The sequence below is a fragment of the Siniperca chuatsi genome, linkage group LG7 (genome assembly GCF_020085105.1).
Source record: "Siniperca chuatsi isolate FFG_IHB_CAS linkage group LG7, ASM2008510v1, whole genome shotgun sequence".
Lineage (NCBI taxonomy): Eukaryota > Metazoa > Chordata > Actinopteri > Centrarchiformes > Sinipercidae > Siniperca > Siniperca chuatsi.
Genome location: NC_058048.1, coordinates 16,031,178 through 16,057,387, shown reverse-complemented (window position 1 = coordinate 16,057,387; position 26,210 = coordinate 16,031,178). Strand labels below are relative to the sequence as shown.

Genomic DNA, 26,210 nt, shown 5'->3' with positions numbered 1-26,210 from the left:
AAATACCTCCAAACCATTTGGCTAGCTGTTTGTTAAACCACAATTGTTTTCTATTTCCACACGTGTTAAAAAAAGAATATAAGAGTTGTGGGTGTGATAGGTCTTTGGAGTTGTTTAAAGGCACCTTTGACAGAGCTGAGCTGGGTAACAAAAATAAATAACCAGTAATGTAGTTATTTACGTTTGCTGTTTTTAGCAGTGTTTTTTTCAGTGAGAAAAATGTAACGAGTAATTCATTAACAACCAAACATAACTTGCCCAACAATAATGAATACAATGTATCGCTGAATGTGATACTTTCTTTGGCTATTATTTGTCCACTTTTCTTAGGTTGTGTTCAAGGTGTTGGTGCTTGGGTGACTAACTAGTGTTTCCATACACAACATAACCTTGTTGTGCCATCAGGAGAGAAGGGAGATCATACTGTATGTTATGCAGCGACAGAAATACAATAGATGCAGCAGGTTGCATCTATTTGTGTCTCTGCAAAGTTCTGTGATGTTCTTAAAGCGAACAATCAGACAATATTATAGCATGAGACTGAGCTCGAGTGAGGTGAACACCATCCTGGTTTCCTGCCACATTAACCTGTCTGATGTCGCATTACAGTAAGCTGATTAACTCACCACAGGTGTCCTATTTAAGTGTTTGTTTCACTAAAACTTCCTCCACACAAGTGCCTCTGAATCTTGTGAATATTTCTGACAATAAATTTACCCTCTGCAGCTGAGTGAAGAGTGGTCTCTGTGCTGAGAAATGTCTTTCATGCAACCTCAATCATTCTGAGCAGAGCATAACTAAACAAGCCAGTGGAGGAAAGGTTTCAGTCGTAGTCATCTGGACACTGTTTTCAGAATCAAGACGTTTCGGCTCCCATCCAGAAGTCATTCTCTCCGGATGGGAGCCGAAACGTCTTGATTCTGAAAACAGTGTCCAGATGACTACGACTGAAACCTTTTCTATGATGGAACACTCCTGGACGAATGAGGCACTACACCGTCAAGCCAGTCGAGGTTTTTCACTGCCTAATCATGACTAGTGCTGGCCAAAAATAATACAAACTGTTCTTTTCTATATATGATATGTACCGGGTTTACACTGGTACGTACTGCTTCCAGGAAATTGCCATATGCTCGCACTCTAAAGTCCAGCATTGACAAGGGCTCTCGCCTTCTCCTACCTACTCGGCTTTTACATGTTACCAAACTAACTGTCAGCCATATAAATTGTAGTTTTACAACCTTAAACAGTGTTACAAACTCAGTCAGCATAAATTTTGGCTTGCTTTAAGTAGTGCAGGTGGTGACTGACTGTCATGTTTTCTCCTCAGGGCTTACCGTATGCTGTTGCTGCTGAGACTTTTAACCTGTTAACCTAACTACTAACCTGTATACTTGACTCGACTCGGCTGCTGCTGATACCAGCTCTCGTACATACTCGTTGCCCTCGACATTTCATGCCGAACTGCAGCCCGTAACCCGAAGAATACAGAAGAGACCGCTTGGGGGCTTCAAAGCTTGCCAGATTTGTTCATGTACCAGTCAGACAGTAGATTCAGTGCTTGTTAGTCTGTTGATACTATTCCTGGCTGCCTGCGGACTTTGGCAAGACTCGCTGCTGCAGTTTGGCTGATAGTTAGGCAACTAGTTAGTGTTAATAGTTGTTTTGCATTTTGATTTAAATACTTAACGTCTCCAGGTCAGGTTTAATTTTTTTAGGTTTTGATTTACTGTGAAAATAATACACACATAGCATCAACACAATTATCACATTTAAGTAAAACACTTCTTGATTTCAAATGATATCAGCTTGTAGCCTACAGCTGAATATTTTTTGATACCATGTTAGTGTGCATACCATGCATACCATGTTAGTGTGCCCTGCATTCTGTGGCCTGAAAGGTGCGCAACACCCAATACTCGAAAACTCAAAATACATGAAATACTTGATACATTTAGAGGTCCAGACCCGTGTAGGCCGAGGCAACATAACACTCGAACCTCCCGCACTAATCTTGACTCATCTTGATGGAAAAATTTACTAGAGTATTCTCCATAACTTGATGTATGAAGACATACCATAACTCATAAATTGTGTATTTATTTTGTCTCTCTGTCATCTGCTTGGGTACAGTAAGTGGGTAATTAGAAGACTGTGAATTGCACTGGGCCTGCAGTTAGTTCTTTAGGAAGTAGCAGTGACTCATCAGAAGCTTGCTTCCTGCTTCTATAAATAGCCAGTTATTCACTAGCTTGAACATGAGGTACCAATCAGACTACAGAATCATGTCTTTTATTCTTGTTTTATTATAAACCTAAATGTCAGTTTATGGCTTGTTTCGCTAAAGAGGAAAGAGTGGTTTGTACTTCTCAAATCCAATATTTGAATTGAATCAGATCTTTTTAACATCCAAGTTAACGTTGAATGTAAAGTTTGAAATGGTTATATGGACATTTTCTGCAGTCTGAAGCCTGATTAAAGAACTCTGTTTTTTTAAACCTATAATAGGCCAAAGTTTAGTTAGTTATTTTTAAACATACAGTAATTCAAGTTCAGATATCTCTCTTTTGTTTTACCAGCTCAAGTAATCTCAAGTGTCACTGTTTTATCTTTGTGCACATAAAAACGAATAAGCTCTCAAAAGTTATCAAACTTAACTCTCTGTAAGTCTCAGGTACAGACTGCTCTATTCCCAAGTACACTAATAGTTCACATTCAGAGCCAAAATGCACATGAATGCAAATTAAGAACAGTGACATCTTGAGGCCATGCTACTGTCTTACACGCTAATGGCTTGTAGTGTGTGGTGGTGGGAAGGTGTGCAGCAAGATAGCCAAATGGACTGTGATGAGACACATCAGTGAAGGAAGTGAGAAAGAAGTCTGGTATTTTTCTAGGGAGGCTTGCTCTGCACATGTATGCCCAGACAAACGCTGCTAACACACACACACACACACACACACACACACACACTCCTCTCACCTCTCTTGTTTGTCTCCATGTCCACCTTCTTGGTCTTACTTACTCTCTTCCCATCCATCCTCTTATTCCTCACACTGTCTTCCTTGCCTGTGCTTATCTCCTCTCCCTTTTTCTCTCATTCCTTCTCCCATTCTTACCTTTATATTTTTCCCTCCCTTCCTTGCCTCTTCACTCTTTCCACTTTCATTTCCCTCATTGTCTCCTTCATTTCCCTCTCCCTTTCTCCCTCAGTCCTCCCTCACTCTCCTCTCCTCTCCTCCCCACCTCCCCTTCAGTCCCCATCTGTGGCCCTCGTCAGAGCCGTCTAGCCCAGACAGGCACCAAGGGCAAGGAAACATCCTCCGGTGACGCCTTGCTATCGCACACACTGATATGACGGCAGTAGACAGCAAAACTGTCTAAGGAAGAAGCTTTTGTTTTTGTGTGTACAGTATATGAGCGTCTTGAGACAGATGCCATATCTGTGTGCCAACATGTATGTGTGCTTGTGTGTGGAAGATAATGCATCCTGGAGTCCATTTTGAAAGCAGCTGCTCATGGGCTGTTTGCTTATGTAAGCCTGTACTGTAAAACACAGCAGAACAAGAACAAACTGGCTGCCCGGGACAAAGGCCCTGCCCTCACTGCTGCACTGTCAGACATGTGTGTTTTTCTGTCTGTCTGCATCTAGGAGACACAAAATGAGAGAGACACAAAATGAAAAAGCGAGGCAGAGAAAAAGAGACCGAGTCCTCTGGAGATTAAGGTACTGTAGGGTCAGACTGTACAGGACTTGTGCGCTGAAGATAAGGGGAAAGATGAGCCCTGCTGCACCCCGGTAGCCCACCTGCTGCTATCTGGCCCTCATCTACTGTTGCTTTGTCATACAGCACACTGCCTTGCACAAGACTCCATGGGTTGCACAAGAAGAGAGAAAGAAGCAGCGAAAGAGCAAAAACATGATAGCATTACAGGCACAGGGAATGAGAACAAGAATACAAGTGAGAGAAAATCAGATGTAGATTTACAAGCTGAGCCCTTTAAACTCTGGTCTGACTGCAGCTGCTGCCTGGAAAACTTGTTTCTTTTTTTGCAACTATGTATCTTGCAATCCAAATCTCCTTCCACTACTGAGTTGTTTTGTTCTATCATGAACCATGTTTCCTAATTACATGTACAGTAAAATTGTCTTCTGCACTTAAAACAAGTAATTTTAATCGAAGTGGGGCTGATCTGCAAAAGGATCATTCTGGTCACAGGTACACAGTAATAAGAGTGGTCTTCAGTATTGGTCAGTTCAGTGTAGATGCACTTAGAGGAAAAGCAGAAGGAACTTACCAGGGTATCAGTGACTACCCATGACATTTCAAATACGTTGAACTGTGTGTAGAGACAGTTGGGCAACCCCCCCACCCCAGTCCTACATCCCTGCTGACAAGCAATATGACTGTCTTTCCCCCCGTCTTTCTCACCCTCATTTCCCTCTCTTGTGTCTCTATTGTCACGTCTCTTGTCCCTTTCAGGCCCAACAAGAATGAAACTAGCACACATTAGCTGGTGGGTACGTTAAGCTAAACTGCTCCTTGCCAGCAGAGAAAGGCCACACCCTGTATAACAAATGTAATTTGACAGTTGAGGAATTTGCTGCAGGCTAGCCACAAATACTTACAGCCTGAGTCTGAGATGCTTGTACGTCACTTGCGGTTTAAATTATGGAAATTTGTAGAGTGGGAGTCAGACTTGCTGAAAACATTTTACTGCATGTTGGCTCCTTTTTGACTTTTGCAGGTGCTTAAATAAATGTTTAGCATTTTTGAAATACTTGAATATTTGTAAATGGGGGAAACAAGCAAACGTGAATCATACTATTTGCATAATTATACTGTGAGATTGATGTAGATAGTGAATTCTGGGTTAGGTTTTCATGTGACTAATAAAAGTTACTGTCATTAGTATCAGGAAATATCTGAGTTTCTGTTGTCTCTTGTAGTGCAGACAGCGTGTCTTGAAAACAAATTGTTTGCTTAACAAGTGGTTAGAACCAATGTTTGTGATTACAATGTAAATAAATAATCTATAACTCATAAGTAATTTGGAAGATACTGTATCTTAAGTTGCTCTGACTTCTTGCCCACTCCACTTTGGAAAAGTACGACACAACACCCAACAAAGACTATGGACATCACAAAATACAAATATGCTGTGCGGGTTCAAGAGCTTGGATAATATAGACTTTGTCCAAGAAGTGGTAATATTACACCTTCTGTTTGCACTTCTTTCTCTATCTCCTTTTAGGCTCAAATTTGGAAACCTGAGCTTTTTAGTCCAGTGCACTGATACACACTGTACCGCAAGTCAAGAGAAAACAGCAACAACAATGCAGATGAAATCACATTTTCAAAACTGTTCAGCATGAAACGGTACAATACTGTATCCAGTTTAGTCTTTGTTCAAATTCCCAAGGTTACCAAAAATAACTGGTACATTTGCTTTGTGTCGTCCCAACATTGTGTTCCCTCATACTTTCTGATGACCTTGGACTTAACAGTTGACCAGCTCAGATTTACACTAACATTTTAACTACTAAAGCTGAAAGCTTACCAACCTGTCCCTGTTGAAGCCTGACACACATAGAGCAGAAAAGACATTTTTGAATGCACTTGTTCAAAAACTACATTGTATTTATCATTGTTGAAATGCAATTTAACAATGCAAGTGCAGTACAATTCTTTGATTACTACAGTTTTGGTTACATTTCTTACTTGTTTTGTGGCAGTATTGGTGAGTTAAAAAATATATTCTTTCCTCTTATTCCTTGTACTGATAATTGTATTAGCTTGCTGCTTATTAGACATTATTTATCCCACAATTGCCAAATCATGGAGCTTGGAATTTGTTTTTGTTTTATGGAGCTGTTTAGGTTCTTACTGACCCAATCTTGGTTTTGCATTTTCAGACTCTATAGAATGTTAGTCCTGCATGCACTGACACACCACATGTGGCTCATTGTCAGTGATCAGGCCATCAGTTATCTATTGATTTGTGGACCAAAAGCAAGCACAAAATGAGTGTGGAGGTGAGTATGGGTAGCTGTAAGCTGCAGAGGGAGAGGTGGGGGAGTTGCTCAGGTGAGCAGCATCAAGGAGAGATAACTGGCACAGCTGAACCCGGTTAACTAATTATTCTCTCCTTAAATACAGTAGCATGCTGGACACAAGGGAAGAGAAAGAGAGGCGGTTGGAGAGAGGACGGATGAAGAGAAAGAGCGTGTGGACAGAAAAGAAATAAATAAATAAAGAACGTACACTGAAACCCTGGTCTCAGCGTGGTGTCTCAGGGCCAAGAGGAACTCACGGTAGCACAATTACGCTACAATGAGTTCTGTATGTCAAATAGTTTTATGGTGTTTCAGATGAGATTTTGTGAGGTTTATTTGTGTAATGATTAACTGCACAAACACAATTAAACACAATATTCTATTTTAGGGTTATTTAATTGGATTTCATTGCTAATAAATTGCAGCATTAAATAAACATTAAGCAGGATATAATTCCACTATCAGAAAGGCCACAATCCAAGGTGAGCACCCACACAGAGACTCAGAGTCCAACCACATGGTACACTAACATACCAGTGAGCATCAAGGTACATAGTTCACCTGCGCTGATGTTAAACTAAGGTTTAAACATGGCACACACATGTTCTACCATCAATCGAGTATGCAAAGAAAATAATGGCTTATGTTCTGGTATTCATTTATCAGCACACCAGTTCTGAAAATTAATACAGAAGGAATACTGATAAATTCCCCCCCCCCAAAAGAAGAAACAATTCACCAAAAATAAGAAATAAAATAGAAGTGAGAAAGACATCATTCATCACAATGTGTTAGTCATTTCAAAGTTTTAGTGCTCAGATTGAAGAACTCCTTATTAACAAAATCTTCTGTTTTGCATTCTCATGCACATTACTAGACACAGGTGCTGGTCTCCTATCAGTTTTTTGTATTGTTTTTGCTGTGGCAAGTTTGCTCCTTATCCCTCTGTGGAGTGGAAAGAATTAGCCTACAATGCAGTCATGTATCAGCACTAATCAAATCTGTCTACAATCAATTAAATTATGTGGATTGTATCAATGCAAGTAGTTAACTAATCAGCATGCCACAGACAGCTCAGTTTGTTCACATCTCTTCACTATGGAGTCATGTGACATAAAGTAACCTTTGTTACACATTTCATGAATGTAGAATTTCCATGGAAGATGATCTGTTGTTTCCTCAAAAGTATAAATGAGGATCAATGTTGAATATGCAACAAATTAAAAACTTAAAAATTGCTTTTATATTCAGGTTCCCATAGTTTTAACTCCTCCTTTACATCTGCACAGTATTTATGGACATATGTGTGCTGAGTCCAATTTGTGTGACTCGGCAGATATCTATTCAGACTGCCAGCTTAATTTATTCCCCATGTGCTGAGCTCTAATTTTAAACGAGATGCTAAATATACAGACAGTTTCCAAGCCAAAAGCAGAGATAGCTGCGTCATTGTGTCTGTCAGAGCAGAGTCAACCCCTGGCGAAGTCAGGGCGTGGAACATTCCAGGCAGAAACCTTGTTGATGCTACCATCTGCTGGCCGCTGCAGCAGAACAGGAGGAGGTCTCCATGGCGACGTCAGATGACATGGTTGGATAATTTGGATGGGCAAGTAGGTCGAGTGATCTTGATAAAGGCATCATTGTAAAACCAGGTCACAGGGAAGCAGACAGACTTACTTTATTTATTTTATGGATGTAAAGGTGCAATGAATAATGATGTGATCAGCACTGCAGTGGTTTTATGTCCTATCATTGCTAACTGACTATTTGCTTCTCTTAGTTTGCTTTACCTTTTGCTCTCAAAGTCACTTTGACTTTGGATGCAAAATGTATTTTCTGACCCAAACTTTCTAAGTTAACTTTTCTTTTATTAACATTTGCTGTTATGAAGTTGGCCAAATAAACTAATTATTAATACAATGTTTTAAATAATATTCCTGTAATCCCAATAAATGTAGTGGTTTCTCTTGGGACCCTATCATGCCATAATCTTACATGTTAATCAACATGTACACACCCTAAACTAAACTAACAAAGAAATATATTAAATGAATGCCAAATTTGGACAAATACATAGAAACAGATCAATTATTTTGGTAAACATGGATGTCTCAGCACCTATTTTTAATAAGGATTACAATTTCATTGTGAATTGAACACACAAACCCTCTTCTGCAATTGGGACCAGAAAGATCCATCCTTTTCCCCACAACATCCACAAGATGGTGCCCCTGATCAGAGTAATTTTCTGTGGGATAACTCCAGGTTTGTTGGCTTTCTTTTTTTCATAGCTGCACTTTAAAATACTTTAAGAGAACAAAATGGAAAATATGAAAGTGATAATAGATCCCAAGGACAGGAAGACGTTTTACATATGTAATATTACATACTTTTACTCGTATAATAAGAGGTAATAAAGCTGAGAGTTTCCTGATCAGTGGATCACTTCAGCCCTGGGTCAGCAGTCTCAGGCTGTGTAACCTAATTCAGTGAAACATGATGGGACTTGCTCCCTTGATAACCCCACTGAACTGTGCCGTGGCAAATACTGTATTAGAAATACTGCAGGTGTGTTGTAAATAATTTACAGCCTCACATTTCATAAAAGATTGATAATGTAAATGACTTGTTATGTAATCAAAGAGTAAATATCCCCTGAATCATAAAAGACGGTGAGGGTTTAAAGGTAGTTACTAAAATGCAGCACTATTTGTGGTCAATTTATCCAGTGTTTTCATGTGTAAATAGTGGATGCCAACTCCCTCTGAATTTCAAAGGTCATCATTAAGTTTTTGTTCTGAAGTCTAAAGCCAAGAGCCAACATGTCACACAGAATTAACAGCAAGCATAATGTATACATCAAAGTAGATCTGACTTTTTAATTACTTCAGAAACATCAGAACCTGAGATACAATAAACAGAAAACTGAGAGTCATACAACACACTTCAGCAAACTTATCAGTAACAAAGTGGGGGAAGAACTTAATATTTGTCTCTCTCTTTCATCTGTCCAAAACAGTATCTGTGTTGTACACACATGTAAACACCATAGGGAGACAAGAAGTCCTCTTCTATAATCATAGCCTGTTTACAGTGTGACTCTTTTGGATACTTGGATACACAGAAGCAGAGCCAACAAAGAAACACCAAAACTCTCACTTGTTGGTTACTATCCAAACCAAGTACAATTAGAGTGTCAGCGACCCAAACCTAAACATCTGTTATGTATTTTTTTTGGCCTGCTGGTTGCTCACATTTAGTTGCCTTGGCTCTGAAGAGACTCTGATAACGTAATACTTTTAGCTAAAATATCTCTAAAGTGACTGCACAAAATCTCAGGCATTCCTATTATCTGTGAAACAGACAAGTAAAAGCTTTGACCACAGCAGCTATTAGATCTTCTATAGTAGTGAAGGGCACATGTTAATAAAAGGAGTCCAGAATCTATTTGGGGAGGTTGTTATTGTATGCACAGTAGACATCCTCATGGTTCATTTAATATGCTGACCAGATCTGAGTGTTTTGTTGCTCCTTCTTGATCCTAAACTGATTTCATCTTGGTTTTAGGAAGAGTGGTTCAGTTCTGAAAACTGGATAGACTTTCTAAGCCTCAGTGAGTCAGTTCTCATCATAGACTGTATAAAAACATTCAGTGGAGACAATGGTCTTCAGAGATTATCTGTGCTGTTAATACTGTATGTAAAGCGCATAGTTTATCTACAATACAAAGTGTCTTTAAGAGAAAAATGCATCAAGGGAATAGATTGACATTTTGAGAAATACATTTCGTCACTTTCTTGCCAAGAGTTAGATGAGAAAATTAATACCTCTGTCATGTATGTACGCTAAATAGTAAGCTGCAGCCAGGTTAGCTTAGCTTAGCATAAAGACTGGAAACATGGGGAAACAGCTAGCCCGTGTAACAGTAGCACAAGTAGAGGACAGTCATAAAGTTAACAAACTGACTCCCTAATGTCAGTTACACAGCAATATCTATCTTAAGTTTTTTAACATAAGCTAACATTAGCCTCCAAAAGCTACTGGTCATATCAGACCAATAAGGTTGTAGCAGCAAAACCCCTGAATGTATTGAACTGAGAAATGCTTATATTGCTTATGAATCCAGCTTTTCATTTGTCAGATGAAAAATGTGTTATTTCTTCTTTCAAAAATGACATAGTCTCGCTTTAACACACACATACAGTATTTCATATAGAATTCTCTCAGGTACTGTAATGTTGTAAAGTTTACTTAATATGTTGCCGACTCAAAATCTTGTTTGTTGAACTCACACCTGACTTCAAATCATTTTTATTGTATATTTACTGTATAAATGTTTACATTAAGCAGTCTCTCACTCCCCAATCCATTAGATTATAATGCTTGAGATGATTCAAACGTATTTTATTTTCTTCTAGCTGTCCCACTTCAACAAATCCCTAACAACGTGTGTGCATCAATTTAGAGAAGCTATGATTTAATGTAATCAAAGTGATGGGAATGTCAGGTTCTTTTTTAATTAAATATCAATCATTTTAATTAAATCAGCCCCTGATCACTGAGGCAGACTATTGGGTCTGAATTGAATAAGCAAAGTGGGAAAGGGCAATTCAATCTTAATCGCTTAATTTGCCAGAGGCCAATGAAAGCCAGCGTTTATTGCGAGGAAACAGTGTCTACTTTTGGTCATAAATTATGAGGCTTAATGTCAACAATAAAACAGGACGGGTTGTATAAAGTGTTTTGTTTTGCATGGTACCCCTGCTGTCACGTATGCTCTTTTTCAACATATGCTGGCCAGATTTATTTCCAGTAATAAAGAACCACAGACTTGCCTTGGAGGTCCCAGAGGTTTACTGTTTGTTCTGGTAATTTCAAAATAAGAATAAAATAATGTGCCAACATCTGGTCTCAAACACATTTTCTAGTTATAGAACTGAAAACTAAAAGATTGACCAAGAATTTGGCTTATTTCTTAAAATCATAAAGATATTTCTGTAAAAAATACACTAACTGGTACTGTGAGCACGTTATTTACTGCTAGTTATTAACAGAAAGCACACAAATTATGACACTAGAGATAAAAGCTATCTGCAACAACAAGCACAGGCTTTCCTTGCCAACAGCATAATATATACAGTATTTAAGGCATCAACATTTGATAATGAAATGCTTTATAAGCACACTAAAATACTGCTGTAATAAAACAATAATTTGTGCATCATTACTTACATAATAATAAGACACATATCCATTTATCTTTTGTGCATCTATCATTTATGCATCTTTTGCTATTTAACACATCCGTGGCTCTGATGCATGCTTGTAGTCTAAAGTATGTTATATATATATATATATATATATATATATATATATATATATATATATATATGTGGTATGGTAGCCTCATGTATCCTATACATGAAGCGAAAGGCCTCTGATTCTAATTTTGACATTTCTTTTAGAGAAAACCTGATATTTAAAGGGATTAATTTAAGACTGAAGAGATGTCGGTTTAACCCCAAGACTTAAAATCCGGACAGGGAAGACAGTTAGACACAGCTGCTCTTCCCTCCACAGTTGCAATACTGATGATGACCTGATTATTGACAATTGCAAACAATGTCATTATCATGGCTTTAGGGTCCCACCTACAGCATTTGACAATGGCAATAATGTCTGTGTGTCAATACAGTTTTTACTGAATACCATATAGGAAATGACATAACTTCTGAAAATGTGTTTCCATTCACACTTTTGGAAAATCATATTTTCAAAATATTTTGTATTTCTGTTGAGTTCATAATGAACCAGATTGTGTCTTAGCATCACTTCAGATTACTTTTATGGAAGAATTATCTGTATTAATAATGGTGTCAGTTACATGGGATAGTCACTATATGTTTGTGTGTGTGTGTGTGTGTCACATGCAGTTTTTGTTTTGTATGAGGCTGTGAATCTTCCTGTAGATAATGAGCATGTATAAAAATACCCTGCATGTGTGTGACAGGTTGTTTGCATGTCTGTGTGTGTGAGAATATCTGTGTGTGTCCTTCTGTTTGTGTGTGTGTATATGTGTGTGTGATGGCGAGGATGCGTGTTGACAATGTGTCTGCCGGCACACATTTCATGTGTGTCTGTGTGTACACTGCTGTGTTCCAGCTGTCTGAGTGGATAAGGCTCAGTGGGCGGACAAACACTACAGTGAATGTCACACACCCACCCACACACACACAGCATGGAATAGCTGTGGGGACTGAGCTATAATAGGGAGTGTCTGTGAGCATTGACTCAGCAGGGGTTTGACAAGACCACAGATCACAACTTTAGTGTGATATGCTTTAAAAATGAAGATGATTACAAGCAAAAATAATGAGAAATTGAGAACATACTATTAATGAGGAATTTACTCACCTGCAGTGGAAAGATAACCTTTTGAATGCTTTTTTAAGGACATACAAAGTGTATAACCCAAGTTAGTCATCTTGGTTCATTTATTATACTTTTAATTTTTTTAAAATTCCATCACATAATAGAACACATTTAACAGGTGTATAGCATGTTTATAAAACAACAGAAGACAAAAATCAGTTGTCAAACAGCGCTTGATAGTTTTGTGTCCATGTGCTTTCTACTCTGGAACTCGGCTTTTTTCCTGCATATTAAGCTGTTGACCTGAACACTTTCAACAGAAAATTTTATAACATTTTAATTTGCATAATTTGCACAAGAATGATAATAACAACATTTCTAGGGACTCAAGAAATGTTTCAAGCTTATTTTACATTAATTATGGATTATGCATTGTATGTATTCTATTCTCATCTTTATCTTATTTTTTGTATTTCTTTTATTTTCCATTAATTATGCCATTCTATCCCTGTTTTTATGTTCATTCTATGTCTTTTTTATGTGAAGCACTTGGTGCATGCAATTTCTTTGCTGTAAAGCACTTTGAGCTGAATTTCCTGTATGAAAGGTGCTATACATATAAAGTTTATTATTATTATTATATTATTATGCTGCTAAATCTCGATCGCTACATCTCAATACGAAAACAGACACCCTCACAGCGTCACCACCTTCAGATCCTGAGCAGCTGGGGAGGAAACCTTGGAGCACAGAGTTTAAATGATGATACAGGAAAACTCACAAAGTGCTCCCAGCCACCCAGCTCCTTAAAATATAACCTCATGACACAGACTTTCCTCTAAAAGCTGACTGACTGGTTGACAATCACACATAAGTTCCTCTATTCTGGGCATCACAGGACATTACCCCATACAGAAGAGAACATTCAATAATACACACAGAAAATTCTCTTTAATGTGTACAATAACACTGGATGAGTTACTTAAACTCATTTGACATTTAGCTCGAATTAATTTCAAATTTGCACTGGATTTTTTTCCCTTTCTACTCTAGACATAAGACTTTCAACACTTTTGCTCCCCAATAAATATCCTTTCAGTGATAAAATGAATAACAGTAAGATACTACAGTAAATGTCAAGGTATGAAATATCCCAAATGGTGATGCAGCTGTGGTTGCAAATGTAGCAAACTATGTCAAATGTGAGGCAGATGAATGTGTGTGTGTTGATAAAACTGTGACAGAATCCTTCAGTTTTAACAGCTGGCAGTGAAGAGATTTGGATCAGTCTGTAGAAAAATATATAGCCACTCATCTTGAGAGTTTAGTGTCAACTGTTCGGCAGTTAAACATAACAACTCTGTGCAAGCTTGTGGCCTGTCATGATCTATTTTCTATGCTAGTGTTTTATGGCTCACATCAAGGGTGTGAGAACAACACACACTTTCTCACTTAAAAGTACTCTATGACCTCAGTACTTCACAACTGCTGCACTTTTCTAGTTTTGGCTATCTTAACACTTTGTAGCTGAGTGTCACATGGGCAAAGAACAACCTGAGTCCTTCACATCCCACATCCATACAATACCAGAAGGCATCAGTGTAGTCCATTAACTTCCATTAAGCTCCCTCATCGTGTATAGGACCTCTGCCAGTTGTAAATGGCATGGATATTATGGGAACACGCTGGCATTCGTTTACATGTACTGACGCTGCGGTGCCGGAAAGCCCTCCCTCCTGTGCCTCCCCCCAGCCCCCTCCTCCTTGCAGCAAGCTGCTTCGCTCTGTCCTCTGCAGCAAAGAAGTCTGTGGTCGCCCTGAAGAATTCCAGCAGAGCTTTGTGGCTCCAGTTGGTCCCACGGCTCCCCATTCCACTGTTCGGCGCAGCCGCAGAACTGACTGCACCAAATGCACCGGCGGCACTCCCCTCGGACTGGGTAGAGAACCCACAGTGACCTCCACAGTCAGTTAGGAGGAGAAAAAAATGTGGGTTTGTCTCAAAGAGTTCCAAGGGTACCGTGGATTGGGTGTTACCGCGGACCGGGTCATCCTGAGCACAAACGCTCAGAACGGGAATAGCCACTTCGTCCACATCTCTCAGGGGTTCATTGCGTTCCCAGTAAGCATCCCAGGCACCTGACGTATTGCTGCTACTGCTGATCCCTGTTGGTGCTGCTGGCGCAGAGTCCACATGTCCAGCCTGACAGAACAACGACTCCTCCAGGCCACGCAAGGAACAGCTAGAAAACAGGGCGTCTGTCTGTATGGTCTCACCCAGCACCGTCTTGTACCTGTGCATAACATCCGAGTACACATACACATTCACAAAAAGAATACAGACATACAAATAAACAGAGTAAACAAGAGAAAACCAGTAAATCAATTTTGAAGAGCTGCATGGGTCTCAAATTATCTTTTGTGGCATTGATTCGAGAAACTTTACCTGGGTCACGATGTCTCTCAGAATCAATGACTTGACACTGAACAGGCCATCTGTTGCTACAGTAACTTGATTGTTTCCTTAATTGTCTGTGCCTTTCCAGTAAATGGTTAGTGAGCACTTGCATCTGTTTTTCTTACAATCCCCCTTTAATTGTGTCTCCCTTTTGGCTGACTGAAAATTCATAATTTTCCTTGTTTCAGAGTTTTCTGTCTAAGATTTTCATGTGGCATACTTCATGCAACAGCCTTATGAAGCTGTGTATTTTTTCCTCATCTTCTTCGCTCTGTGTGAGATATTCCCCAGAGTACACTGAAAGAAGAGAAGGAGCTGTTTATCTCTTTCTGCCTTCCAAAACTCATTATGCTCACTTAAACTAATGCACCATGTTCCAAAAGGATAGAATTTGTATGCACTGCTCATCTACACCCAGAAATCTACTTTTGAAAAAACATTTCTTTGCAGGCTACCGATTGTCATTAAAGGCAAATTCCAGTTTCATACAATGTTATTTTCATAGCTCTGGCCATCATTGCTATTGATAAGTACTCAAGTTATTTGCTGACATCTGGGAACGCGTCAGCTAAAAAGATGTCACAAGCTGTCAGACGATCAGGTTCTTACAAACACCCAAGTTAGCTAAACATCTTTCTGGTTCAACTTTGACCTACCCTGCTTGCCATAGTTGTGCATGCACATATTTTTCTTGTCTAAGGAGGGATTGTTGCTGACATTGCAGGTGCATCCATATTCAGTTTTCCCTTATTTTCAACCTGTCTGTCAACCTTGTGGTTTTTGCCTTGTCAGATTTTGCTGTAGTGATGTCGCTGTGCTCACAGATTTCAGCAAATCCTTTGGTGAGTACAAGGTTATCATAACCAATAGAAATGAAGGCCAAAACTATGAAAATAAGACTCAAGTTGTAAATCATCCTTTGGAAACCTACAAAGTTGTTTTCATTTGAGTCTTTCTGTTTTCTTCACCGGTGATATTTTGTTCCCAGGTATCATTACCATTTTGCCCACCCATCCCTCAATACCTAACCTATGCCAATATGTTTCCCTCCCTCCATACCTGCTGAGACATATCTTCTGGTAGAGCACCAGCACCCACTGCAAGGGCCAGCACAGCCCGTTCTCAAACCAGCTCTGACAGCGGAACACGGGCGACAGACAGACGGCCGCCGTCACGTAGCTGGATGATCCACACTCCCCCAGGTAAGACAGGAGAAGGCCCGACCCGGTGCTCTCGCTCACTGCATACAGCCTCCCTGCAGGCTGTCGGTAGCGAATGTAGCGCACAGCCTCACGCAGATCTGCGGGGTCACCAAACTGCTGCAGTTTGAGGGTGGTGAGTGGGGTGCCGTTGTGGCTGCGGCGGTTGAAAACTGCTGGAAGGTAGCCATGGGACAGTGCTGTTTCACACAACTGTAGAGAGAAGTAAAAAAGTGTTACATAATTTTCAAGACAAGATGGGAAATGTATTAATCCATTTATGTAACATTATAGAGAAAGGAAATTAAATGGTTGATATACAGTGTATTTTACAAAGGCTATACCTACATAAAGAAATGCTATTTTTTGTCCCTCTAAATAGGCCACAATGGTCGAATTGGTGTGGCGGTCTCTTGGTTGTAATATCACAGAATCACACAATGCCTCCTTCAGAAATCAGTTTCCATTTTGTTCCACTAAATGTCTTTGCTGTTGTAACACCTAAAATGCATGGTGCTACTTTTTATCGTTTGGGAAAAAAACAGTTGCTGGGGGATGTGAGAACTAAAAACTACAGGATTAAGTGTTGCTCCCTTTTACTGTGCTGTTTAACCATACTGAAAGTGTACACTCTAATACTACAGAATAGGTTTGACTGTCATCACTCCACTGAAAGAACAGTAAACATTTTGTCGTACCACTGTATCGCATGCTGTTTTTTCTGACAGTTTGACTATTTCTGAGGAACAAACTCTTGCGAGACACAATATTAGGCTACTTAGTAATACAGTTTTGCACAGATGAACCTCAGCAAACAAGAGTTATGCATCCCGAGATAATGCTTTCACAATGTAGCCCAAATAAGTAAACATCCGTGGCAAAACATGGCCAAAGAAGCCTTTGTTTAGTGATAGTTAACATCAACTTGTCAACTTGTCTGCTTGCTTATATTTAACAGAAATATCAAATTATTTTCCATTGTAAATGATCAGTCAGACAAAATTTGGAAGTGCATTGCAGCTGGAATAAATTGTAATGAGGATGATGAATTATGAGTTTGTTTCAACTTCACTCCACGTCAACACCTCGAACAGCTGATCCAACAGTCCATATCTGGACATGCAAAAATAGATGATGAGGACATAACCAGGTAAACTACTGATATATGAGAAGTTCATCCCTAGCTACAGGTTGTCATGAGCCGGGTGGTTAGCCTTCAAGTGGAGAACGTCCAGGCATTTGAGGCAGTTTGACATTAGTTATGATGATGTCCATGAAGCCCAGCCTCAACCTGCAATATGCAACTCTCCTTGAACTGGGCTGGGAGCAAAACTGGGAACGGGCTTGAGTACGGAAACCTGTGATCTCATGCCTCTGGCAGGCAGTCTTCCCTCTTAGTCAGCTGCACTGTGGAGAGAAATATCATACTCATTGTTTCTTCTAAAGCGAGATATTATTATTATGTTTATTTTGATACGAATGTGACAATATGAGATATTTGGACTGTTGAGTCATTAGTGCTGAACGAATGAATGTAAGAAAATGCTATACAACTGAATGAGAAGTGTCTTTCATGTTTCTTTAACAGAAATTTAAATATGTAAATCTGTTTAATCAACGCAAGTCAAAATTCATGAACAAATTTAAACTTGGCAAGACTTCTTATTTTATTCAGCACTTAAAAACATTTTAACTATACTTTAAATGCTGTGGAGAATGTATGAGAATGATATATCCTCACATTTTACAAACTACTGTGTGCAAAGTAGCATAATTTAGTGTAAAACTGATGGGAATAACAGATTAAAACAATAAGCCAATTTCATAAAGCAAGTCTCATTGAATATGTGTCTTTCAGATCTGTAAAATGTAAACTGCTCACCCAAAAGCCTTTTTCATTTTTAAAACGAGGCAGGCACAAATGTTTACCATCATTTTCTTTTGCTTTTAAGGCTCTCAAGGATCTGACTCTTCAAATCTAATGGCTTTTCTGTTGTTTCTCTATTTTTTTTTCTCTGCATGTTTACAGCAAACTGTTATTTACTGGCCTTGTACCTGTATTGGTGTTAAGGAAGCAAAGCAGAGTAAATATATAACTTCTTCTTGTAGCCTTGGCTGCAGATTAGCTTATTGTAAACAGTACTCCATTCACTAAGTCCTAGTTATTTTTGGTAACTCATATTCTCATATTTATTTCTATCATATCCAAAAAGTTGAGCAGAAAAACAAAAATACTCATGACACATCATCACCTTAGTAAGCTTAAATTTATAAATACATAAACTAGGAAAATAACTCTGGAAAGACTGGAAGGTTTTGATTCGGAGCAGAGCAGAAATGACAATTAAATATAGAAATTCCACTGAAAAGCTCTCCATGCAGAAGGCATGAAAATGAGAGATTATTCCGGTCAAGGCTCTGAATTTTACCTTTAGAATACATTATTCACTCCATTACAGTGTCTGGAAACACAAGGAGAGAATTTGTCTTCCCTCTAAACTTGCAGTGTCACTCTGCTTCATCTCAACACAGGAGAAGTAGAGTTCATGCAAACGTTTATGATCAGAAAATGTATGCTATGGCAGCCTGTGCAAATAAACTGTCAGATTTGAAATGAGTTTACATTCTGATTTAAATCTGCAAAGATGCCAGTGAGGAACAGCTGCAGAATCACTGCATTAAATATTTACCAGCTGAGAAAGACTGCAGTAGCATTTTCGACACTTTCTGGTTGTTTATATGAAAAAAGGATTTACTCGGCCAGATACATGACCAGGCAGTGTCAGTGAAAAAGATCTGAGCAAGGATAATACACTGGAACATCATTCACTCACTCATTCATTAGCCTCTTCCCTAACTCATTCCATAGCTAACATTTTGAATCATTGTGGAGGAGCAAATGAGAGGAGGGGAAGAGAGCAATTTCAAATGGATATGACTCACTTGAGTTCAGATTAATTCCTAAAGATATTGAGATACGTGATTAGATATTCCACAATTTAAACTGCATATGAGAGCTGGGGCTGAGTGACGAATGTTGCTGCTGAGATTAAATTAGGTGAACTGAGTGTGAAATGATTTCATCCTGCTTCTGCCTGCCTGCTCAGGTATATCAGCGACATGGTGTGAATTAGCGTCAGACATTGTGGTGATGCACTATGTGAATCACCCACTATAAAAGGCACAGTGAAGGAGGAGTAACAACTGCTCAGCGATACTAACCACATCTTGAGGATGGCAAAGAAAATTAAAGTTTTTGTTAACCGTGTCAGGAAGAGTTCACTAAATCCAAAGATATTGCAAAGCCTGTATCTGTTATATCATTTGTCACCAAAACCTAAAAATCTAATTTTTGCTCGGAAGTGAAGCAATGTCTCATAACCAAGGAGGAATACGTTTTGGGCAATCTGATAAATTATTAAACTGATGTCACCAGCTTAGAGGGAACACTTGTCCTGAGTGCCACCTTTTTTCTAGATAATATTTATACACATTAAATTTCTGGCAATACTTTTCCTAAAATGTTATGTGAATTTTTCTCTCAGCTTCATTGCACAAACAGTAGAAAACCAGCAGCATCCACTCCAGCAGTTTTCTGCCAGAGCTGATAAACTGTCAGCTCAGTAACAAATTCCTTTGCCAGCTCTCATACACACTCTCACACACACACACACACACACACACACACACACACACACACACACACACACACACACACACACACACACACACACACACACACAAAGAGGCAGCATTTATTCTCCTCACCCTCTGTGCTGAAACAATGACAAAGACATAAACACAAAAAGGGCTCCTAAAGTTCAACAATATTCCCTTCAAAGCATGTTGAATAATGTGATCTATTTCTGTGAGACCACCGCTAGTGTTAAACTAACTTCAGCAGCTTCATCGGGACATGTTGCCACACATCAGATTAAATTAGGGATGTTATTCGATTAAAATCCTTTTAGAGGCAACAAAGCATCTCACTACAATGCTCTGGCCTCTATTCGGGTCAATAGTTTGCCTAAATACTGTTTAACAGGCCTGTGATGTCCAAGGAATAGATTTGCTCCTGTGAGTTAGATATATGCAGGAGCGCAGCCAACATTTTAGAAATAAAGGAAAAGTCATTTTTTTGTCTGACAGTTTTGTGGAATAATTTGTTGTTCAAATGCATCCTGCAACATGATACTATTGTACAGGCTCACCCAGCATTATATGTACATCTCTAATAATTTCACTAATTTCACTTGCTGACCGTTCAAACAAATGATAAAAACCTTGATTAAACGTTACTGTATTTGTTATATAATAAATGCCATGGCTGCCATCTTTATAGTTAGTGGTTGGCAGTTTTCCAACCAACTAATTGTATGAACCCTAAATATAGCTAGCTGAACAAAGCAGAGGCTGTTTCTTATTTAATCTCTTGCACTGCAGCAAAATCTGTTTCTTCTCCTTCCATCCAAGCAGCACTGCTGGAGAAGAGTTGAAAAAGCATGATACCCTAGATATAAAGTGTTGTGAAGTCTTACAAAGGCAGACAAAATGATGGACTTAAAAATATATTTTGCAGTTGCAAGACAGTTTTTTCCTCTGGCTCAATTTCAAAGTGATAAGCATCACAGGCATACATGCAAAGGGGAGAGTAGCGGTTATTTACTGAAGATAACAACACAGTAAAAATATCAAGAACCAACCTATTTTCAAGCTAGCTCATGTTCCACAAGTCTCCATAAAAATGGATGTCATTGAAGGTTTGTTGTGTTGGTCTTATTGTAAAGTTGAAATGCAATACTGGGATTTTCTGTCCATATTCTAAGGTAAATGAGTGTCTAATGTACTGGTTGGTAAAACTGTTGATACCTTGTCATTTTAGCAAAGAAAAAACAGCATCTCCCATAAGCCATAGATGGAAGTGCTGCCAAATCCTGATGTGCATAGTCAAGGTAGGGCAAGGTACTGATATTGGAAAAAGTTCCAATTTGTCCCCCACATTTGCAATTAGGTCTACAATTCCTACACTGTTCACCCAAAATGTACGTAAACACCATCAAACTAAAGCTGAAGATCAGCTCTTTACACGCATAATCATTGTTCCATTTCCAAAACCAAGAGCCAACACAAAAAATAAATCACTGTCTTAATACTACAGACTGCACTCTGTGTGAACAGTACGGCCATGGTGTGTTGACACCAAACTTTAAAATTCACAAAGAGATGAGGGGACAGAAAACACAGATCTAATGCCCCATTTGCTTCTTTTCCCACTCATTGTTACTGGTTCCCTGTGAAAACTGTGACATGATCGCATGTTTTTGATAAACAGTATGCTTAGTAACCACATACATGGACATAGATCTATGCCCTATACCTGTATTGGGTCTCATGCTTTGTACTGCTGGTAATGTTTCTGTGATTGAGAAATTTCCAAGACTAGGTCTGATGAAGTATTACCACTACTATTACCTCCCTCACTGATCTAATCGTTAATGGTAAAGCATTTCCACTTTTACTGCGCGAGTGCTAAGCTATTATCCTCTCCCACAAGGAATTTGGAAAAATCCTAAAGCTGCTCTCTCAGCAGTCAGAAAGTGAAAGGAATGGTCTGAAAAACAATTATTTAGGTGTTGAAGGGTAAATTACACATAATGCCCAGATTATCTCATACCTCATATCTATAAGGAATGAAAAATACTCGATGTAAGAAATAAGTGCCAAAAAGCATACTGAATAAAACACTTGTGAATGTACTGTAACTAGGTCACAAAATGATGGTAAAACTGCTCACAAATCTATCTGCTCTGTCAGGAAAGTGTGACGTGTGTAAATCATGTGAGGCAAGACGGCTGCAACAGCTGGAAGTCTGCTTCCAGGAACATTTATGGCCTTTCAACACATTGCTCTAAACAGTGATCACAGACTGCTGAATATGGGGCTCATTCCTACATGTCTTTGCACACCTTCATGATATTAAATTGGCCTCTTTGCGTGACCTCTTTTTGAAGTTGAGGATAGAAATTTGTTAAAAATTGAGTTTGTTGATGGTTGCGATCAGGAGATTTTATGGAATGGTAGCTGTCTATGTAGACTTGTTTGGACTTCAGAGTTTAGAAAATTACAGTGCCGGTTTAAAGGAACATTTTGGGAAATATGCTTCCTCGCTTTCTTGCCAAGAGTTATGAGAAGATCAATACTGCTCTCATGGTCTCAGTGTAAATATGAAGCTACTGCAGCAGCCGCTTAGCTTAGCTTAGCACAAAAACTGACACGTTAATTTTACCTGGGAGGTTATGTGCCAGACTATTTCTTGGCCAGGCAGAATAAGATCGTCACAGTAGCGCCAAAACTCCAGGAGGACACTGTGCCAGGCCATGAAATAAACCAGCACATAACCCCCCGTGTAAAACAACAATGTGTAATTTTTATATTTCGGTTTATGTATGGATTAAACAAACAAGATATAACACATTAATTGGTGAACTTTAGAGCTGCTGGTAGGTGGATTTTGTCACTTTTGGATTAAGCTAGGCCAGTTGTTTCCCCCTGTTTCCTGTCTTTATCCTAAGCTAAGCTAACCAGCTGCTGGTTGTAGCTTCATCTTTACCACACAAATATGAAAGCGGTATCAATCTTCTCACCTAACTCTCAGTAAGAAAGCACACGAGCAAATTTCCCTAAATGTCGAGCTACTGCTTTAAGAAATATAAAAAAATATATAATGATGTAGGACAAAGATGGGCACAGTGAGATCAAGGGAAATGTATTTTTGCTAAATGTGTTATATGATCCTACTAGTAATGTAATTCAATGCACACTGATTTCTAACTGACCAACTAACTGACAGACTGACTATACGCCTAATAGAATGAATGAATGAATGAATGAATGTAAGTATATTTTGTATGTTTTAGGATGAACACATTGCAAACTCTGATTCAAATAGGACACCACTGAAATGACTGTATATGACTATTGTTAGCTACTAGATAGGTACAGTATACCATTATGTAGATGGGTATGAAGCACAGCAGACTAAAAAGGGGCATAAGACAAACTGAGAGGTGATAGCTCATTTATAAATTCATGAGTTCCTAAAATGTGCTGTGTAAAAGAGACAGGGACCACGAGCCCACACACCTCAAAAAGAATCTGCATTCCCCTCTGTTTCTTCTCTGTGTCAGATATACTGTAGATCCACTTGTGTGTATGCCCACGCAAACATGAGCTCTTTTTATCATCCTTGCTGGCACACACACACACACACACACACACACACACACACACACACACACATACACACACACACAGACACTGGGTTATGCAGTGAATCTCACCAGTGACAGGAGCAATCTTAATTGGTGTATATCCCTTGTGGTGCCTCAGCTTCCAGCCCTCCCAAACGTAATTGGCTGACAGCATCACAAATACTCTCTACACTGATGATGGCCCAACAAAAAAAAGCTTTAGGCTGTCTGAATGCTACAATTACTTTTCATCCCTCCATCATTTTGCTTTTTCCCATGGTAAAGCTTGAAGTCACCACTCATTTATAATGTTTTAACACCTGTTTTCCTTCTATTTTTGTCTAGCCATTGTTTCTTCCCACTTCCTTTCCTCTCTTCTGTCATCCTCTATCCTTTGTGTTTTTTTATATCAACATAAGAAGTTATTCATTCTAGATTAATGTCAAACACATTTGTTTTTGTTGGAGTATTCAGTTCTTGCACAGTTGTTATTTCTGACATGGGGCTGACAGTAAGCCTGTGACGGATTTGCACACAGAACTAATAGTATGAAATGAAATGAGCTAGCACGATGCCAGGTGCCCAGAGTGGTGTGAGAGCCAACAGGCATTCATGTGGAGCAGCGCTGCACTTCCCCAGGCCCCTCAAGTCAAGTGATGCTTTGTAATCCCTCACTCAATTACTTCAGTCAGTGTATTGAAAGAGCAGTTGAAAGGCTGCTGCCTCTGCATCTGCTCTTTTTACCGCTTTTTTCTTCAAACTGAGCTTGCCATGGCTTATGCTCCCATGACTGCCTTTGCCCAAATGGCCATTGTTAATTTGCACAGGCATCTTCCCACGTCTCTTTTAAATTATTGATAGTCTGACTACTCTTTTGACTAGCTGAAACACTTTCTGCAAATAGTATTCGTCTGTGCATATATTAAATATGTATCTTGCATGTTTTTGGTTTCTACCCTCTGAATTTGAAAAGAAAATTGCTCTCTTATTGTTTAGTATTACTCTGTGTATTTACGCTGTGAAAATGCTCACTTCCACTTGTTTTAAGTGTAGAAATGCTACTGTTGGCATAGACAGTGAATAATAGGACACTGCAGTCTCATGCAGCTGCTGTGATTTCCATCATGTTGCCTCAAGCTGTAACACAGATTAGGGACACATAGCAGCTACAAAGTTCATGATACAATTTAAGAAGTATTTGAGGGAATCCCTTTCAATGACATGGATACAAATGGGTTTCTGTAACTATGTAGTGATTCAGGAACAGCATTATGATGCTGTTAGTGTCTGCAGACACTATGGAAACTGCTATTTCTAACCTTAACACGGGTTATCTGGTTTGTGAAATATCTGAAGTTTATCTCTTTGGTATTGTTAAGGATGGAGTACCCTACTCTGTTCAGCAGTCAGCTGTATAAAAAGTTTAAATTCTTTCTATGACTTTTTATTATGAACTTGTTCATTGTTTTGATCTTTTGTATGACTTGCTGTTCAGTTTCTGCATGCACATAATTCATCTATGGTTATTCAAGTACTATCATCTCTATAATAGGAAAATTGTATTCAAGATTACCTTTAACACATTTCTAGTGATCTTCCCAAAAGAGTTTGGGATGATGAGCAGAATGGGACTGGTGGAGTGGCTGGAAGTCCTGCGTCGCTTCTGGTAGGATGGCACTGCCCAGTCCAAGGCCACGAGCCCATCGTCGCTCAGCTGCAGGTTGTCCCGCACAAACTGGACCGGGCTGTCGTACGGCCAGCACGCCTCGTAAGCACTCTGGAGGAAGGCGCTGGCTCGCCACGTCCACCCGACACACGGCGAGAAATTACTGAAGGTTCTGCAGTGTTTCAGGAGATAGTTGGCCAGCGCAGACGGTTTGCAGATCAGTGCCACGGTGCGTGCTTTCTCATCGGTCCCCGCACCCGCACTGGCCGTCTGGGCACCGTCGCTCCCCTCTCGGTCTGAGACGCACCTCCCGGTCTTGTCCTTCATTGCCTGTTGTGACATTACCAGTCCTTGAAGCAAAGCATCCGGGTGGCTCTCGGTGGCAAAATATTTGGAGCCTGGCCAGATTAAGACCACCAGGATCACAATGCACAGAGCCACAAGCCATTCCAGCATTGGCACGGTTTGAGAGAGCAAGATGAGCACAACACGGACGCTTTTCACACCTTATTCTGGATCTTAAATTGAGTATAAATTTACATTACAGAAAATAGTCCACGGAAAAGTGTGCCGGTCTTTTGTCCTAAATTGATGCTCAGCTCGTCAGTGAAGTTTGCTGCTTCCCTCCGGTGCCAAGGCGCACCAGTCTCTCGTCGTTGCAGGGGTGCTGTCTCCGTTACGCAGCGTTTCTTTCGTCCCAGCTCATTTCACTTTTTGAAAAACGAGCAGATTCCGTCCGTGTTTCATGCATTCAACGCCAACTGCTAACTCGACCAGTTCTTCAACCCAACTGCTGGGAGCGCAAGAAATGTCTGTGAGCAACGCGCCTCTAAAGCTAGAAACGCCTCCCATCATGTCCAACCCCCCTCAGAGTGAGCAGGTACTCGGTGCACGTGATACTCTCTGCTGTTATTAGCCTTTCCCTTAAATTACTTCCAGTACAAGTGGGTACATCTTGAGCGTTTTTAACACGTAGACTATCTCTCTGCATCCCTGTCATTAGTTCCTCATCTCTCTATCTCTTTCTTGCTTGATCTTTCTGTCACCCGCGCGCGCCAGAGACACCGAGAGAGAGACCTGTCACTAGAGGTGTAATGCGCATGGTCATTATCAGATCGGAGTGAATTCCTTCTGAATGAATTTGGCAACATGTGCACACTGTGTGTGTGTGTGTCTTTTTGTAACTAAGTTGAAGGAAAGGGTGAAAGTAG

General features: G+C 39.6%; 1 protein-coding gene across 1 annotated transcript; it reads right to left on the bottom strand.

Moving 5' to 3' along the window:
• Positions 1 to 12,534: 12,534 nt before the first annotated feature.
• Positions 12,535 to 25,982, bottom strand: abhd15a (abhydrolase domain containing 15a). The gene is made up of 3 exons (XM_044203163.1): positions 24,907 to 25,982; positions 15,944 to 16,296; positions 12,535 to 14,720 (listed from the first exon to the last, which is right to left on the bottom strand). Exons 1-3 carry the CDS (start codon positions 25,453 to 25,455, stop codon positions 14,060 to 14,062), a joined length of 1,563 nt encoding a protein of 520 aa, XP_044059098.1. The 5' UTR covers positions 25,456 to 25,982; the 3' UTR covers positions 12,535 to 14,059.
• Positions 25,983 to 26,210: the final 228 nt, after the last annotated feature.